The 16554-nt window shown below is 37.2% G+C and overlaps 1 protein-coding gene across 1 annotated transcript; it reads left to right on the forward strand.

Moving 5' to 3' along the window:
* Positions 1–11235: 11235 nt before the first annotated feature.
* On the forward strand, positions 11236–16115 carry LOC143601264 (chaperone protein dnaJ 10-like). The gene is made up of 4 exons (XM_077078718.1): positions 11236–11389; positions 15010–15182; positions 15527–15607; positions 15841–16115. The coding sequence occupies exons 1-4, from the start codon at positions 11245–11247 to the stop codon at positions 15919–15921; spliced, it is 480 nt and encodes a 159-aa protein (XP_076934833.1). The 5' UTR covers positions 11236–11244; the 3' UTR covers positions 15922–16115.
* Positions 16116–16554: the final 439 nt, after the last annotated feature.

The raw sequence follows: 16554 nt of genomic DNA on the forward strand, positions 1-16554 counted from the left end.
TTTGACCATTGCAGTCATGGTAAAAAAATATTGACTGTTCTAAACGTTTAAGAGAAACAAATGATCACCAAAAGAATAACATGCCCATGGTTATAATGCCTTTTGTAACAATCTATTACATCTTTTTAAAAAGCGTTTATGGTGAATGATTTTTTGTGTTTATTATTGATAATAACAATCCCTTTGTATAGGGAGAGAATACAATCATAACCTACCTCTAATTAGGAAACATAATCACCATACAATTCTATAAGATTCTATAAGATAATGACTATCTATACAAATAATATATATCCTCTAAATATATCAGCTAAGACTCCCCCTCAGTTTGAGCGGGCGGTGGACAAACGCTCAAGCTGGACCGAAAAGACTGAAATAATTGACGAGACAGTCTTTTGGTAAAAATATCGGCATATTGCAAAGAGGAAGGCACATGTAGAACACGAGTATCCTCAACACGAACTTTTTCGTGAACAAAATGAACGTCAATAATAATGTGCTTTGTTTGTTGGTGTTGGACTGGGTTATCCGACATATATACCACTGAGACGTTGTCCCAGTAGACCACTGTAGCTCGACGAAGCGGGAGATATAACTCAAGTAATAAATTGCAAGTAGCCTCTGCCACAATATTTGCGACGCCCCTATACTCAGCATCGGCACTAGAACGTGAGATGGTGGGTTGGCGCTTGGAGGACCATGAGACCAAATGGTCCCCAAGAAAAACACAGTAACCACTAGTAGAGCGGCGAGAGTCGGGACAGCCACCCCAATCAACATCTAATTAAGCAACCAAAGAATCGGTTGTCGATCTGCGAAGCTGAATGGCGTAGTCTATAGTGCCTTGTAAATAACGCAACATGCGTTTCAAAAACGCAATGTGGGTCATGCGGTTCATGCATAAACAAGCAAACCAGCTGAACTGCATAAGAAATGTTGGGACGAGTGAACGTCAAATATTGTAAGGCACTAGCAAGGCTGCGATATAGAGTAGGATCATGTCACACCCTCAAAATCCACTAACGGAGTTTTACCGTCAGAGGGTGTGAACTAACATGATCGGAATCATTAGTTATAATCAAACCATAAAAACGTTTAAATGAAAATAAGTGCGGAAGCGTAAAAACCAAAAGATAAACGTTGCGTCACGCAGGAAGACTTAAAAACCCAAGTAATAATAGTTAAAAACATGTTTGCATATCAGAATATTCAAAAACCATGCATGATCCTATACCGCGCGCCCGCCTCTGCTACCTGAGAATAACATACTAAAAGTGTCAACACAGGGTTGGTGAGTTCACAAGTTTATATAAAATAAAGCGTTTAGCGTTTTGCGTTAAGCGTTTTGCGTTCAGCGTTTTGCGTTAAGCGTTTTGCGTTCAGCGTTTTGCGTTAAGCGTTACCAGATGATGTTATGTCAATTATATATCTATAGGTAGCTAGCCTATAAAACAAGTATTACTAAGTGTTCGACACCGAAGCTGACTGTTTATCATTTGCCTTGCCACCAGGTCTATCCCGACCATGGTATGTGTTTAGCCAAGATTACACCCACTCGACCTCCAGTCGAGTTTAGCGTTGGGTGGGGTTTGTCAAACCCAGTAGTACTACTCAACAATGACTCGCTATTATCCAATATTAAACGGTTCGATGTGAATGAAGGACTTTAGTTAACGCGTTTGCCACTTAGTCTTTACAAGTGATATATAATCTATATTAACAAAATCTTAAATGCGTTTTCGGAGTATGTTATCTCCCCCAAGTGAAAAGCGTTTGAAAACAGTTTAAAAAGGGGTAAGTGAACTCACTGTTTGCGAAGTATTCCCAAAATAGTTCACCAAGATGCGCGTCACAGAAAAACTCTCTCTAGCGTTCTAAAACAACAAAGAGATTTTTCTAAGTGTCGGAATATTATCGAGTCTCTAGACCCGGCAAATAATACCTATGCACACAACATGTTTCGTGTTTCGTTTGTGAATCGTGTGTGACTTTAACAAGTGTATTTGTGATACGTTACATGTGTGAGCAATTATTTACGTGTCATGTATTCATAATGTACATCACTAGCAATTACTCCCCGTAAGGGCAATTTGGTCAACACATAACAATTAACTAGCAATTATTCCCCACGAGGGCAATTTGGTCAAATCATGACAATCAATTAGCAATTATTCCCCGCAAGGGCATTTTGGTCAAAACACAACAATTAATTAACAATCATTCCCCTCAAGGGCAATTTGGTCAAAACACGATAATAAATTAGCAATCACGTTGTTTCATGCAACTTTCACAAAATTCAGCAACTAGTTTCTTAACGACTGAATTCTACTTGAAAAAACTAGTCTATCCCACCGATCATAGCATCACAATTAATTTACCAAAAATCATCACAAAAGCATATATGTCTTAGGTTTCCATAACATATTTTATTATTTTGTTTTCCACATAGGTTTCTCACAATAATCAATTCATTACAGCAAACTCATAACAGTCAAATTCATGCGCAACAGAATGTTATTTGAAATTCCCGTTAAATGAAAAATCCAATAAATGCAAGACCACTTGGGTTAGGTTCCTAACTCAACAAGTCAACTTCCAGAAGTGGAACCAACCCAATTGGTCTCGTAGTTCATGAGATATAACATTTACAAAACAACCTAACAGCAGGTCTAACAACTCAGCTTTGCACAACGTTTTTGTAAAATCATAAAGGATAACTTTTACACGTCCAAAAATTGCAAATTTATATTATTTAGAAACTAGACTCAACCTAGTTTACTGTAGTATCAATAATCTCAACCAATTTTCACATTTACACCCCGTTACAGTCAATTGAACATCAACAACACAATCTGTCCAGAAACTGTTTGCAACAAAACTCAACATATTAACCATTTATAAACCATAATTCCTTCATATAACATCCTAGACACCATAATCACTATCCATGCACATCAATTACACATTACATCCATGGTTAGGGTTTTATTTGAATTCAAAATCAAGAGCACAACGATTAACATGTAATAATACCAATTCTAGTTATCATATCACAATCAATCCATCATCAAAATCAAGATAAAACATATGAACACATATACATATGAAAATCGGACCTAGGGTTTACAATTATACCTTTAAAAACACCAATACAAGCAAGAGGAAGGTAGAAGGTGGCTAGAAACGGATGTAAGATGCTTCAATTGTGAAAGACCAAGATCAAAATTAGGGTTTTTACAAGGGAGCAAGGGGGGGGGGGGGCTGCCGTCGTTTGATGTGAGAGAGAGAAAGAGGAGAGTTAGGGTTTTTACATATTAATAATAATATAATACACTTTGGTCCCTCAACTTCTAGTTTGTTCTTTCCTAGCTTAAATTAACTAGTTTGCATATTGAGTTAACATTGTTATAACATGTTATCACATAACACATAAGTCTAACACAAAATTATCACATAATTATTGTTTTGACGTTTTTTGTTTATCCACCAATTGTTTGCGTCAACTTGTTTGCGTTTCGGTGCAATTCCCGAAAGACTACACATGTAGTAAGTGTCAAGCGTCATTTAAACCCTAGTTTAAATGTAATGAGGTGTGCGTTATAGATTCAATGATCTTAAGTTTGAATTGACGGAGTTGAGATAACGGAGTTAACCTGAAATTGACGATTGTCACAGATCATCAAAGAGTGGACCATCCTAAGCACTAAGTTTTAAGGATAAATCAACTGCGGTGATGCAGGGTTTGCAAGATGACATAGATGCACGGGAAAGGATATCTTTTGCATACTGCGATTGGTAAAAAAAACCCGTCGGACTGTTTGGTTACCTTAATGCCCATAAAATGATGCAACTGACCCAAATTTGTCATAGCAAACTCTCGCGAGAGCATGCGAACAATATCCTGTAAGATCAGTGGTCGAAGCTGTCAACACAATATCATCAACATATAAAAGAAGATAAGCCGTTTGAAATCCCCGTGAAAAAGTGAACAAAGTATTGTCACAAGTGCTGCCGCGAAAACCCTGTGATAATATAAATGATGCAAATTTGGTGTACCACTATGTAGCACGGGAGCGGGTACGGGACTGGGATACGGGGACGATACGGGTACGGGAAACGGCAAAACTCAAAAATTCAAGATACGGGTACGGCATAGGTACGACAAAAATTATATATAAATTAAATAAAATATACGTATGTACATCAATGAAATCTAATAAAGAAACAATTAGAAGTGAATATTAAGTAAACTAGTAGCTAAATAAAATACTTATGTTAAATTAATTATTATTTTATACTAATAGTATTGTTATATAATATAATATTATAATTATAATTATTAGTATTTAATTATTATTATTATCACACACTCTATCCAAAGTAAAATGAATCTGCTTTTTATAAGTATTACTGGTATATAATATTATAACTATTACTATTTAATTAATTTAATATGTAGTCCCTACAATTAGACCACAAACTTTTTATTAATTGAATTTAACTACAATATAAAGCCTCCTTATTTCTCGTGCACTTCATATTCTTTATACTTCTCATCCTGCGCGTCTCTGTAACTACCTCACATTCTCACAAACAAAACCTTTCTGGTGAACCTTGATATGCAGGAATATGAAACGATTAAACATAAAACCCTAAAATACATAGGAGACGTCCCTGAAACGGATTTTTGACCGTTTCCGAAGGCCCGAAATCGTTTGTTGACCGTCCCCATTTAACGGGTTCGTCCAAGAAACGTTTTGGACGCATTTCCGTCCCCAGACCGTCCCCGGGACGGGGACTCAAGCCTAGCCGGCGTTTCGGTGCATCAGAGGTGTACCATGCACGGGGAGCCTGCTTAAGGCCATAAAGAGACTTCTTTAACCTGCAAACAAAGTTGGGAAAATGTCTGTCCACAAACCCAAACATTGGGGGTTGATGCATAAATACAATCTCATTTAATGTTCCATGCAAAAAAAACGTTATTGACATCTAACTGATGAATCGGCCAACGGGAGACAACAATGGAGAGAACGGTGCGTATGATTGCCGGTTTTACTACTCGGCTGAACGTGTCTTCACAGTTAATTCCCATAGTTTGAGATTTACCATTAACCACTAGTTGAGCCTTATAACGTTCAAGTGACCAATCAGATTTAAATTTGTGGCGAAAAAGCCACATGCACCTGATGACTGGCCGATCTGACGGTTTAGGAACAAGTTCCCATGTCTCATTTTCCTGTAAAGTGCTAAACTCAGCCTGCATGGTAGACATCCAATTAGGGTCGGCAAAGGCTTTGGCATTAGAGGTGGTGACCGGGGAGATAATTTTTGTCACAAAGGTGTGATGAGCTTTGGAGCGGGTGGTTATGGGGTGTGTGTTGTGGGTTGGGGTGGAACGGCCGGTTGTGAATGGGATGACTGAAGTGGGGGCTCGGGTGTTGTGATTGCGGCTGAGGTAGTAGTGGGAACAGCGGTAGGTGGCTATGGCGGTTTAGGTCAACGCGAATAGGTATGTTGGAGTTAGGGCCGTCTCCGAAAATTTAAATATTTTGGCCGAGCCAAAATAAAAAGGCCCGTAGGCCTTAACGAAAATTTTTTATTCGCTAATGTACATGGATAAAACTTTTATAGACTGATTTATTATATGCAGAAACCATTCCGAGCGTGTACTTATCTTATAAACCATTGCAAATAACCTTATTTTTAACAAAAAAAAACATATATATGTAATATGTATAAAAAAGTTTGTGCCCCGGCGTTGGTGCGGCTCGCACACCCTCCAAGCCTTCCTTGGTTGGAATGGAGAGGTTGAGTGTAAACGGGTAGGTAGGGCGGCTGAGGTGGGTACGGTTGGGGCGAAGGTGAAACCGAGTGGTATAGACTCATCAAGGAATGAGTATCGGGATGTTGGTGTAGGGATAGTATATGAGAATGTGTTTTCGTCAAACGTGACATGACGGGAGATGGAGACCTTACCGGTGGTAGGGTCAAAGCACACGGAATTTGAAAAGTTGTCTATTAGTACCATGTAATTTTTAAAGCCTGTTTTACTAGTTATGGGAGATGTCCACAAATCACAATGTATGATATGATAGGGAGCAAAAGTAAAGGAATTAGATTCATGAAAAGGTAATCTTTTAGTATTAGCCAGATGACAAGAGTTGCAAAAAGTAGAAAGCTTATTCGAATTACATGATAAACCAAAATTTCTAGAAAAAATATCAAAAACTTGTTTGCCGGGGTGGCCAAGACGGTCATGCCAAAGTATAGTAGCAGCAGTGAGGGAGCATGCTTGTGATGGTAATGTTGGAGTAGTGACTTGATAGAGACCGGCCGTGCTATTGTGGCGGGAAAGGAGCCATCCCGTTTTGAGATCCTTCAAGGAAAAACCAAAAGGATCAAACTCAATAGAAACATTGTTATCACGGGTAAAACGGCGGACATACAGTAGGTGTTTGATAATGTGTGGGCTATAAAGGATTTTAGGGAGAATGTAGATACGGTTGTGTATAGTTAGGTAACCACCCTCAATTGCTAAGTTTTATCCGTTTCTGACTAAAAGTTTAGTGTTAACAGTAAATAAGTCAGGGGGATGATGAATCATACCTTGATTGTCAGTGACATGACTCTCAGCACCTGTATCCATATGTGGAGTCGGGTTCGTGTAAGTCAGATTAACATTGTTCATGGTAGCACTCAAGTCGGATGGACATAAAGCATTATAACCAGGTGGACCGCAGGTGGCAGGAGCTGGGTACCCTGTGTAATTAGCGGATGGTGGCGGTAGAGGTGTGTTGGGCCGCTAGTTGGGCTGGGCTGGGTCGGGTAAGGGCATGGGCAGGATGGTGTGTTCCACCAAGCCCACTATTATTGCTGGCCCGTAGAATTTTGAAAAGCCCAATTCGAATTGTTACCTCGGTAGCCACGGCCACGTGATCCTCTGCCACGAGATGCTTGATTGCCGCATCCTCGACCACAACCCCTGTATTGGTTGCTGGACTGCGTGTATTGAGTGATGGGGTCCCGGGGCTGCTGATACTGATTGTTGTTGTTGACCGGCTGTTGAGGTGGAGAAGCGACGGTGGTAGCGAGCATCGTGGAGGACTGCTGCTGGCGTGCGGCTTGGCCAATGTCATTCAGCAAAGATTTGGCCGTGTCCCAGTCGGTTGCTTGAGAATTAATCAATGAAGTGGTTGTGTCGAACTCCTTAGATAAGCCACGACCTAGTTGTAACACGAGGCGTTCTTTAGTTATTTGTTGGTCCACATCAGCAAGCTGATTAGCAATATTTTTAAGTTGTTTGCAATAAACATCAAGGGAACTGCAACCGGAAAGCGTGAGATTGACAAACCGAGTTTCGAGCGCTGCAGCCTTTGCATGCGTGTTACTAAGGAAAACCTTTATAGTTTCAGCCAAGTTTGTCGAGCCGAAGCCTCGGTGTCCAGAATTTGTTGCAAATAATCGTCTGAAACCCGGCTGTAAATCCATTGTGAGACCAGCGCGTCCAATTCTTTCCATGCTGGGTATGCAAGATTGGTATCATCCGGAGGAGGAGTAGCGTCAAGATGATTGAGCACCCGGTAAGTGGTCGCATGAAACTTAAATAATTTTATCAAAGCCGAGTAGGTCACCGTAGTGCCGTCAAGGGTTCGGACTTTTGATTGAACATTGTTTACGGAATATGCCGAGTGTAAAGACGGGTTTGGGTTTGAATTGGATGAGGTCGGCATATCAGTTTTTGTCATGGCTTCCAATTAGGATTTGCTGGATCGGAAATAAGAAAAAAAAGAGGAAAAGAGGTAGGTAGGTGTCACACCCTCAAAATCCACTAACGGAGTTTTACCGTCAGAGGGTGTGAACTAACAGGATCGGAATCATTAGTTATAATCAAACCATAAAACAAAGTTTCAAAACCATGAAAACGTTTACGAGTAATTAAATGCGGAAGCGTAAAACCATAGAAAACAATGTTGCGTCACGCAGGACGACTTAAAACCCAATGATAACAGTTTAAAATAAGTTTGCATAATTAAAAGTGTTTCAAGCAATGCATGATCCTAAACCGCGCGCCCGCCTCGGCTACCTGAGAATAACATACTAAAAGTGTCAACACAAGGTTGGTGAGTTCACAAGTTTATATAAAATAAAGTGTTTAGCGTTTACGTTCAGCGTTTTGCGTTAAGGGTTTTGCGTTCCCAGATAGTGTTATGTCAATTATATATCTATAGGTAGCTAGCCTATAAAACAAGTATCACTAAGTGTTCGACACCGAAGCTGACTGTTTATCATTTGCCTTGCCACCAGGTCTATCCCGACCATGGTATGTGTTTAGCCAAGATTACACCCACTCGACCTCCAGTCGAGTTTAGCGTTGGGTGGGGTTTGTCAAACCCAGTAGTACTACTCAACAATGACTCGCTATTATCCAAATATTAACCGGTTCGATGTTATGAAGGACTTTAGTTATTGCGTTTGCCACTTAGTCTTTACAAGTGATATATAATCTATATTAACAAAATCTTAAATGCGTTTCGGAGTATGTTATCTCCCCCAAGTGAAAAGCGTTTAAAAAGTTTAAAAGGGGAAAGTGAAACTCACTGTTGGAAAGAATTCCCAAAGTAAATCACCAAGTGATGCGCGTCACAGAAAACTCTCTCTAGCGTTCTAAAACAACAAGGAGATTTTCTAAGTATCGGAACTAATATCGAGTCTCTAGACCCGACACATAATTCCTAATCACAAGATACGTTTCGTGTTTGTTTGTGAATCGTGTGTGACTTAACAAGTACATTTGTGATACGATACGTGTGTGAGCAATTATTTATGTGTCATGTATTAATAATGTACATCACTAGCAATTTCTCCCTGTAAGGGCAATTTGGTCACACATAACAATTAACTAGCAATTATTCCCCGCAAGGGCAATTTGGTCAAAACACGACAACTATTTAGCAAGTATTCCCCGCAGGGGCAATTTGGTCAAAACATAACAATTAACTAGCAATAATCATGTTTCATGCATTTTCACAAAATTCAGCAGCTAGTTTCACCGAGACAGAAATTCTACTTGAAAGATTGTACTATTCCACCGATCATAGCATCTCAATTAATTTACCAAAAATCATCACTAAAGCATGCATGTGTTAGGTTTCCAGAACATATTTTATTTTATTTTTATTCCACATAGATTTCTCATAATGATCAAAACACTACAGCAAGCTCATAACAGTCAAATTCATGCGCAACAGAATGTTATTTGAAATTCCTGTTAAACGAAAAATCCAATAAATGCAAGACCACTTGGGTTAGGTTCCTAACTCAATAAGTCAACTTCCAGAAGTGGAACCAACCCAATTGGTCACGTAGTTCATGAGATATAACATTTACAAAACAACCCTAACAGCAGGTCTAACAGCTCAGCTTTGCACAACGTTTTTGTAAAATCATAAAAGTTAACCTTTACTTGTCCAAAAATTACTGTAGTATCAATAATCTCAACCAATTTTCACATTTACACCTCGTTACAGCCAATTAAGCATCAATAACACAATCTGTCCAGAAACTGTTTGCATCCAAACTTAACATATTAACTATCTATGGACCATCCTTCATTCATATAACACTCTAGACTCCATAATCACTATCCACGCACATCAATTACACATTACATACATGATTAGGGTTTTTGTTTGAACTCAAATCAAAGACACAAGTAGTTAACATGTAACAATATCCATTCTAGTTATCATATCATCATCAAATCAACAACAATCATATAAACTACATACACACATAATCGGCCTCTAGGGTTTTCAATTAACCCATTAAACATCGAAATTAAGTATAAAGGATGCATAGGATAGTCGTTTATACCTTCCTAGTACCTTAATCTTCAATCAAAGGCTTGAGAACTTGATTGTATGTGTGTATATAGGTGGCGGCAGCCGTGAGGGGGGGGGGGGGGGAAGAGAAGTCCGATCGGGGTAGAGGAAGAGAAAGAAAAAAAAGTGAGTTAGGGTTTATTATTATTATTATTATTTATAATAATACTATGTTACACTCAAGCCCCTCAACTTTCGATTGTTGCTTTTCTAGCTTAACTAACTAGTTCTAGTACATTGAGTTAACGTTTATAACGATGTTATCACACAACACATAAGTCTAACACATAATTATCACATAATTACTGTTTTGACGTTTTTCGTTTATTCACCAATCGTTTGCGTCAACTCGTTTGCGTTTCGGTGCAATTCCCGAAAGACTACACATGTAGTAAGTGTTAAGGTTCATTTAAACCCTAGTTTAAATGTAATGAGGTGTGCGTTATAGATTCAGTGATCTTAAGTTTGAATTGACGGAGTTGAGTTAATGGAGTTAACCTAAAATTGACGATTGTCACAGTAGGTGAAGGATTATTGGCTGAGGGAATATTGGTAGATGGCAGAAGATAATAATAAGGGTTGAAGGGAAGAAAATAAGAGGTATTCAGAACCAAAGAACCAAGGCTCTGATGCCATAAAAGCGTTTATGCTGAATGATTTTCTATGTTTATTATTGATAATAACAATCCCTTTATATAGGGAGAGAACAGAATAACCTACCTCACCTCTAATTAGGAAACATAATCACCATACAATTCTATAAGATAATGACTATTATACAAATAACATACCTCTAAATATATCAGCTAAGATTTTTGACCTAAGCAGTTTGCGGAAAAATATCGGATATCGGTTGAGTACTGATATTTGAGATATTGGTTAAAGAGGTGGGATACTGGTGGGGTATCGGTAATTTTTAAATCATGCAGAATTTATATATATTGCGTCTAACACTAACAATTGAGTATACTCTCCTACTATTAACCAATTATCCTTTTGCAACATGCAAAACAGTAACAATTGTAGCAAGTAGGAACATATTAAGACGCAAAACCCTAACATTAGACACTAAAAGTTGAAAATTAAGACTTAAAACACTGATGTCGGGAATATAGGTGAAATATCGCCGCTATTATCGGTATCAATATTTTGACTGATATTTCACATGAGGACCCGTAACCAATAACCCATCGATATTGACTGCATAGTTTTTGACTGCAAACTCATTGCTAGCTTATTTTATCTTTTAGCTTGTTTTCGACTTTCATATATGAAATCGAATACAATACTTGAAAGACTACTGATTTTCTTTGTTTATGCTGCTCATTTTGGAATAATAATAATGTCAGCTTTTGGTGAGGCTATGCTACATACTATTGGCTATATCTACACCAGGCAAGCTGCAAGAGAACTTGGAAAGGATAAACGTTATATGAAGGTTCCATTTATAGCCGAGTGGGTGCGGGACAAGGGCCACCAGATGAAATCACAAGTTTCTGCTGCTTCAGGTTTTATAATTTCTAGTTTTCATCTGCTACAGGTTTTCTAAATTTGTCAAATTTAAAAATGAAACGGGTCATATTTTATATATTTTATCACAAGTACATGCATTTTGGACAAGTATACCAATTTCAGTACAACAGAAATGGATTCAGTGACCTTTTCATGTTTTTTAAGGGATTGAGAACCTGTTTAAGACACGATTAAACTTGTTAATAAAAAACGTACACTACGTGAATTTGTTAAATATATTAAATTATTGAAATTAGTAGGTTAAGCTCCATCATTTCTCCTTATTGGTACATGAAACTTAAAACTGTGTTGTACAAATGAGATATAAGTAGTTAAACGAGTCGTATTCATGTTTAACATGTTGGTAACTTCACAACTTGGTGATCAAACAAATTGAATGTAATAACAAGAACACAATGATGACGCTAAACGAGTTCTTTGATTAATGAATATTGTCTGATACAACAAAAGTGATCGATGGAGGGGGTATTTAAACCCTACCAACCGTCACAATATGACCGACGCAACGTTTCGTTAGAAACGTTTCAACATAGTTACATGACTGACCCTTAACCTATTTACAATGACACTTTTAACCCTAAACTTACTTTAAATAAATAGCATACATACCCTTAATGTTTATAATATAACTAATATTTTGTTTAACTTCAATACTCCTTCCTTAAACTAAATATAGTTTAAGTGTGGTCTTCATTCTTCAATATCTTCTATAACAGAGTTGGTTCCTCGTCCTCCTCGTGGATCAGATTCGCCTCCTCCTTTTTTCCCCATGTTGGACATTCATTCATGTAATGCCCAAGTTCATGACACTTGTGACACCGTATGTGACGCTTGTCATGTTGTACTCGAACATCGCCTTGACTTCTACCGGACCCCCGACCTTTTCCTTGGCCACGTCCAAAGCCCTCCCAATATGAGTTCCCACAACCGCGATGCTCACATTTATGGTGTTTGCCCATTTCCTTTTCATTCATTTTAGTGAATAGAAGTTTACCTGACACGTCTTCCTCCTTAGTTTGCTTCTTAGTGTGTTCCTCGAAAGCCTTCAATCTCCCAACTGCTTCTTGGAACGACATTGTGTTAAGATTTGCAAACTGTTCGATCACTGCTACTATCTGAATATATTTTTCTGGTACAGAGCCCAAAAGCTTTCGAACTAATCTTTTATCATCCAAAGTGTGCCCAAGACTACTTGCTTGTGATGCGATTTGACTAATCTTTCCGGCATAAACATCAAGTGATTCGTTAACATTCATCTTTAATGATTCAAAATCTGACTCGAGTGTTTCAATGCGTGCTTCCTTAACTCTATCAACCCCCACATGTCGAACCTTTAATGCATCCCAAATATCGTTTGCTGAAGTAAGATTTGCAATTTGCAAAACCATATTTTCTGGAAGTGCTTGGTATCGTAATGCAATTGCCATATTATTTTTCTTTTCATCCACTTACGTTTCCGTTTCCGCATTTGGTTCCACTACTTCCCAAATTCCATGGACATTAAAAATTGCTCGAATCCTTACAGCCCAAATTGTGTAGTTTGTGGAATTTAGAATTGGACATTGGAAAGTCATTGACGTTCCTCCTTCCTTAATCGCAACCGGTTCTTTGTTAGATGATTCGTCCCCCATAGTGCGTGCCTACTTTCTATTCTAAACTAATAGACCCTTCTACTAAAAACTTTTCCTTATCTTCCCACAAGTACTAATCAACTATGATAATACTTGTACAAGATATTAAGAAAACAAAAACCTGGTTATCCTTTTGGTTCCTAATCTGATCAAACCCACTTTGATGTTGAAAGTCAAACCCGCCTGCTGTTGATGCCAATCCCGCCAATCTGCTGTTGACAATCAAACCCGCCTCTCTGCCGTTGACAATCAATCCCGCTTCTCCGCCGTTGATCACGATTCCCCTTAACCAAAAACTAAACCGTTTGTTTCCTCTCTTGTCAATTTATTTTCTAAATTTGTAGAAAACAAAACCAAAATACTTAAAACCTTTAATCCTCTAATAATTCTTTACACAATTGTTTACTGAAACAATGGTATGATGAAGACAATCAACAAAAAACACTAAATTTTTTGATGATGGCCCTTAAACCAACAAAACTTTCTGCCCCTTTTTTCTTTAAAATCCACCGAATATATGAATTCTAAATTGAGAATTCCAAACAAAAGTGCAGAAACATATTCTAATAACAATAGCCACTGATCAAGGATAACAACTTTTGAAATATATTTATTTAATGATGGTCTCCAAACCAATACCAGTAAGTTTATGCCTTCTTAATCCACCACCGAATTCAACAATTAAGTTAATTGAAATTAAAAATTCAAACTTGAAGTAATATTTCTTAGATTATTGAATGCACAGTAACATTTTATTAACATTAACCTCTGCCTTTCATAAACATATCGCCAATTCCTTTACACTCGTGAATCGGAAAATCCCCGATGCAAAACAACCAGTATGAAATTTCTAATTGAACGAAAAATCTATAGTAATAATCAAACCTTATATTTCGATCTATGAAGCCCCTATTTCTGATTTGAATTTGCCGATAACAGTCAGTTCCAATCAACCACGTATTTCGCCAATTCTGAAACAAAACTTATGCTGAACCAATTCCTTGATTTCGATTTCAACCAGTGATAATATTAAACCATCCCTATAATTCCTTTAATCGATTTCTCAATAACCACTCTGCAATTTGATTGAATTTCCGTTGATATTGAAAATCCTTCTCCAGAACGATTTTGTTAAAACTGGCTTTGATGCCACTGTTGGTAACTTGGTGATCAAACAAATTGAATATAATAACAAGAACACAATGATGACGCTAAACGAGTTCTTTGATTAATGAATATTGTCTGATACAACAAAAGTGATCGATGGAGGGGGTATTTAAACCCTACCAACCGTCACAATATGACCGACGCAACGTTTCATCAGAAATGTTTCAACATAGTTACATGACTGACCCTTAACCTATTTACAATGACACTTTTAATCATAAACTTACTTTAAATAAATAACATACATACCCTTAATGTTTATAATATAACTGATATTTTGTTTAACTTCAATATAATACTTGTGCCGGTCCTAGTTTTTTACATGTTTAGTGACTTTAATATCCTAAATTTATGTTGAAGGAGTCTTTCGTGAAATATGAGATGATATGTTGGTTTTTATAATATTAACCTTTTATTCTAACCGGCTAAGAGCATTCACAACAGCTTCTGCATTTAGCCATATATTTAGGAACTAAGATCCCTAAATAAGGAAAAAATTTAGGGAAGCTGCCGTGATCCCCTAATTATACAGGTTCACGATTCATTCTCTATGTCTAATTACCATATTTTTTGTGAGTGGTTGAAAGTGGAAAAAAGAGAAAAAGTAATAAAAAGATAATAATAAGTATTATTTAATGGAATAGGGATAGATATCGGGAATGAGACATGAGAAATTTTTAAAAGAGGAACAAACTTTAGGAATAAATGTGTTTTTTAGCTAATAATTTATATGAATCCTCTAAAGTTGTATTAAGAGTAGGAAATAATAATTATGGCTAGGAAGTTGATCTATACAGGTGCGGTATCTTTAATACAAATACAAGAGGATCTGAAGAAGTTGAACAATTCAGAAGCCAAGGAAGAGCAGATACTGAAAGCTTTTGAAGAAAAAAAAGACCAAATGATTAATTCTCTGTGGCAGATCAATGTTGTTGATATTGAGACAACCTTATCTCGTGTCTGTCAAGCAGTAAGTTCATGTTTTTTTTGGTAAACATAATAATAGAGATAAAATCAAAGAGATCAACTAAAAAGGAAACAAGTTAAATGGTTGAACATGTCAAAAGTTGAATTGCAGATGTTTAGTTTCTTGTGTTTGGGTATAGTGAAACTGATTCTGATTTAGAGGTCATTTGACATGTAAGTTTGTGAATGATGGAAGTTTGCTAAATGTTCAAACGACTGAATTATCTCAAAACACTACTTTTTTAATTGTTATAATTGTTACTACTGAGTATTCTAGATCAATAACGGTTTGAAAACGTAAGGTTTATAAAAAAGGAGACGAAGTTCACTTGCATTGTTGCATTTCAGGTGCTGAAAGATCCAACTGTTTCAAAAGACGAGCTCAAGCGACGTGCTATTGGAATGAAGAAGCTTGGAACAATATTTCAAGTAAGCTTGGAACATATAGATACCATTAATATGAAGCTTAGGCTCGAGCTCTTAATTTAGTAAGGTTCAACTTAGGCTCGGGCTTGATTATGCTTGGCCCTGTTGAAGCTTTTAGCGAGTTGGTCTTGAGTAGGTCACGTGCGGTGTGACTAATTTACACTCTTTCTAACTACCAACTCACTCATTTTTCTGGACTCGAGGTTCTAACATAGTTGTGTGTCCTCTGATTTCAGGGAGCTAAAACTACATACCGCAGAGATAATAGTTTGCGTGAAGAAGGTGCCCCTATAAACGCCGCTTCTTCATCCAAGTAACGCGGTTGTGATTAAGTATACAACCTATTTAGCAATCCTCTGTATGCATTTCCAATTAACTAATCTAGTAATGTTGTGTGCATTTATCATTTGGATTTGTTTGTTTATTAAAAACACAGAACTTCAGAATCCTGGTTTTACAGGAAAGTCTTATTAAGTTTAAACAAAGATATATATTAATCTTGGTTCATTTTTAGCACTGCCAAGAATAGGACCATATACGATTCAGTCCAGTCCGTATGCTATTCTGTTGGATGGTTTTTGGTTTTGTTTAACTATAAATTTCGTTCTCGGGCAGGTGAAAACTGAACCAGTCGGGAGCTAACGTTTGTGCCATTAAAAGCTTCTTTGTTTGGTAGAAAGATGTTAGGGATTGAGAAATGAAAACTTCATAATTATGTGCATTCGAATTAGAGATTTTTTAAATCACGATTAATATATTATGCACCTTTAGTTACACAAGTAATAAGTCAATCTCCGCATTACAATTCTGAACAACAGAGAAGAAAATGAATTAATTTAAATATAAAAATACTGTGAAAAAGTAACGATAGGTGAAGAAACACGGATCTAAACCCTATTAGGATAAGATCTATATTTCCATCGGGTACGGATTAATAGGTAAGGCTTGGC

This window comes from Bidens hawaiensis, unplaced genomic scaffold, assembly GCF_021521415.1.
Source record: "Bidens hawaiensis isolate Kalapana, Puna unplaced genomic scaffold, B.hawaiensis_p1.1 tig00055988_1, whole genome shotgun sequence".
NCBI classification, from domain to species: Eukaryota; Viridiplantae; Streptophyta; class Magnoliopsida; order Asterales; family Asteraceae; genus Bidens; species Bidens hawaiensis.

Coding starts and splice junctions, on each gene's coding strand:
- LOC143601264 (XM_077078718.1), top strand. CDS start 11,245: ATGCTACATACTATTGGCTATATCTACACCAGGCAAGCTGCAAGAGAA. Junction 15,183..15,526: donor TATCTCGTGTCTGTCAAGCA/GTAAGTTCATGT, acceptor GTTGCATTTCAG/GTGCTGAAAGATCCAACTGT. Junction 15,608..15,840: donor AGCTTGGAACAATATTTCAA/GTAAGCTTGGAA, acceptor CTCTGATTTCAG/GGAGCTAAAACTACATACCG.